Source organism: Tamandua tetradactyla, chromosome 14 (assembly GCF_023851605.1).
Source record: "Tamandua tetradactyla isolate mTamTet1 chromosome 14, mTamTet1.pri, whole genome shotgun sequence".
NCBI lineage: Eukaryota > Metazoa > Chordata > Mammalia > Pilosa > Myrmecophagidae > Tamandua > Tamandua tetradactyla.
In genome coordinates this window covers 44,682,812-44,684,919 of record NC_135340.1, presented here as the reverse complement: position 1 = coordinate 44,684,919, position 2,108 = coordinate 44,682,812, and the positions used below count along the sequence as shown (strand labels likewise).

Sequence of the window (2,108 nt, the reverse complement as noted above, 5' to 3'; positions counted from 1 at the left end):
ATGGATGGAGTGAATCACTCCATGGTGTCAGAGTTTGTATTACTGGGACTCACTAATTCAAGGAAACTCCAGCTTCTCCTCTTTGTGTTCTCCTCCATGTTTTATGTGGCAAGAATGGTGGGAAACACCCTCATTATGCTTACGGTGACTTTTGACCCTCACTTACACTCCCCCATGTACTTTCTGTTGGCCAACCTCTCCCTAATTGACTTGGGTGTTTCTTCTGTCACTTCTCCCAAGATGATTTTTGACAGTTTTAGAAAGCGCAAAGTCATTTCCTTTGGAGGCTGCATCACTCAGATCTTCTTCATCCATGTCATTGGTGGTGTGGAGATTGTGCTGCTCATAGCCATGGCCTTTGACAGATATGTGGCCATTTGTAAGCCCCTCCACTATCTGACCATCATGAGCCCCAGATGTGCATTTTCTTTTTAGTGGCTGCTTGGGCGGTTGGACTCATTCATTCTGTGGTTCAGTTGGCTTTTGTAGTAAACTTACCCTTTTGTGGTCCTAATGTGTTGGACAGCTTTTACTGTGACCTTCCTTGGTTAATCAAACTTGCCTGTACTGACACCTACCAACTGGAGTTTATGGTCACAGCCAATACTGGATTCATCTCTGTTGGTTCCTTCTTCATATTGCTCATTTCCTATATTGTCATCATTCTCAGTGTTCAGAAACTCTCTTCAGCTGGTTCATCCAAGGCTCTGTCCATGCTTTCAGCTCATATCACTGTGGTGGTTTTGTTGTTTGATCCTTTGATATTCTTCTATACATGGCCATCTCCTTCCATACCTCTGGATAAGTTTCTAGTCATTTTTGATGCAGTTCTCACTCCTTTCCTGAATCCTATCATTTATACATTCAGGAATCAAGAAATGAAGTTGGCAATGAGGAGAGTATGCAGACAGCTATTAAGTTATGGGAAGATTTCTTAAGTGACTGACTGCCTTTTGAAATCTCTTTGACTACTGGAGGCATTGTTGCTGGTCAAAGTCAGAAAGAAGCTTTCCTGTACCCTCTCTTGACTTGATTATCCATGCTGATAAAGAGTCTATTTTGACATTCACTTAGGAGGGAGTGACATTCACTTCTGAAAACAGAGAAGGAGTTTCCTATAATTTACTTATAAACCAAAGTTTATAATAAATCTATGCCTCAATTCCTAAGGAATAATTTTTATGAAGTAATTATTATTAGAAATGAAAAGAAGGTAGTGTTTCTTTAATGTCTTCAGAAAGAAGTCTTCTTTCTTTCAACAGGAGTCTGTCTCACAGATAGGAAATCTTGGCAGCAATCAATGAGTCATTTACTAAGGGAAGTTTGAACTGTTTGTCCCTATCCCATTCGACTTTTGAGTTGGGGATGCAAGGAGGGAAGAATCTTTGAAAGCATGCACATGGGAGTCAATGGATGCATTCTCTGAATATGCGATCCATTCTTGGAATACACAAAAAGAAGTGGAAAAACATAATATTTCTTCCTGATCAGCATTATACTATTCAAACCTATTAAATTTTTGTTTCCCCTTTCTTCCAATTTCCTCATTTTCCTTCTTTGTCAATAGCTCAATGGTCTCTGGACCATTTTCTTTCTCTTTTCCTCTCCTCTTCCAGGCTTTTTTCTCCTTCTTGCTCTGCTCTAGTCCCTTCTTCTCCACTCCTTCCTTTCACTCCCTACTCTGTCTCCTTTTAACCTCCCTTTATGGCTGCCCTTTTTAAATTGCTCTATTTTAGTTAGTATATGCTGCCTACTCCACAGGCTTCATGTCCATGTTCATCACAAAGTCTGCTTGATGGATTATGAGGGGAGAGTGCCTAAGGCACGAGGGGGAGTAACTAAGAGCAGTGACTTTCACACTGTTTTTACAGCAAGGGCTGTAATATCTATCACAGTATATGTTCTTCCTGAGACACATGTAACTGTAACTGAAATAAAGTTTCACTTAATACGTATCTTTAGTAAATTTTATTTTACTTTTTCTTCCTCCTTTCTTTTCTCTTCTGTTAAAAACTTCTGGGTACAATCCACTAAATTGATTTCTTAAGCCATGAATGAAATGTGACTGCCTTGGAGAACCTAGTGGTAAGAAGTATTGTGGATGTGTA

General features: G+C 39.7%; 1 protein-coding gene across 1 annotated transcript; it reads left to right on the top strand.

The window, feature by feature from the left end:
• Positions 1-938, top strand: LOC143655060 (olfactory receptor 4F3/4F16/4F29-like). The gene is given in 2 exon segments (XM_077126610.1): positions 1-406; positions 409-938. Coding segments are annotated over 2 exon segments (936 nt in total).
• Positions 939-2,108: the final 1,170 nt, after the last annotated feature.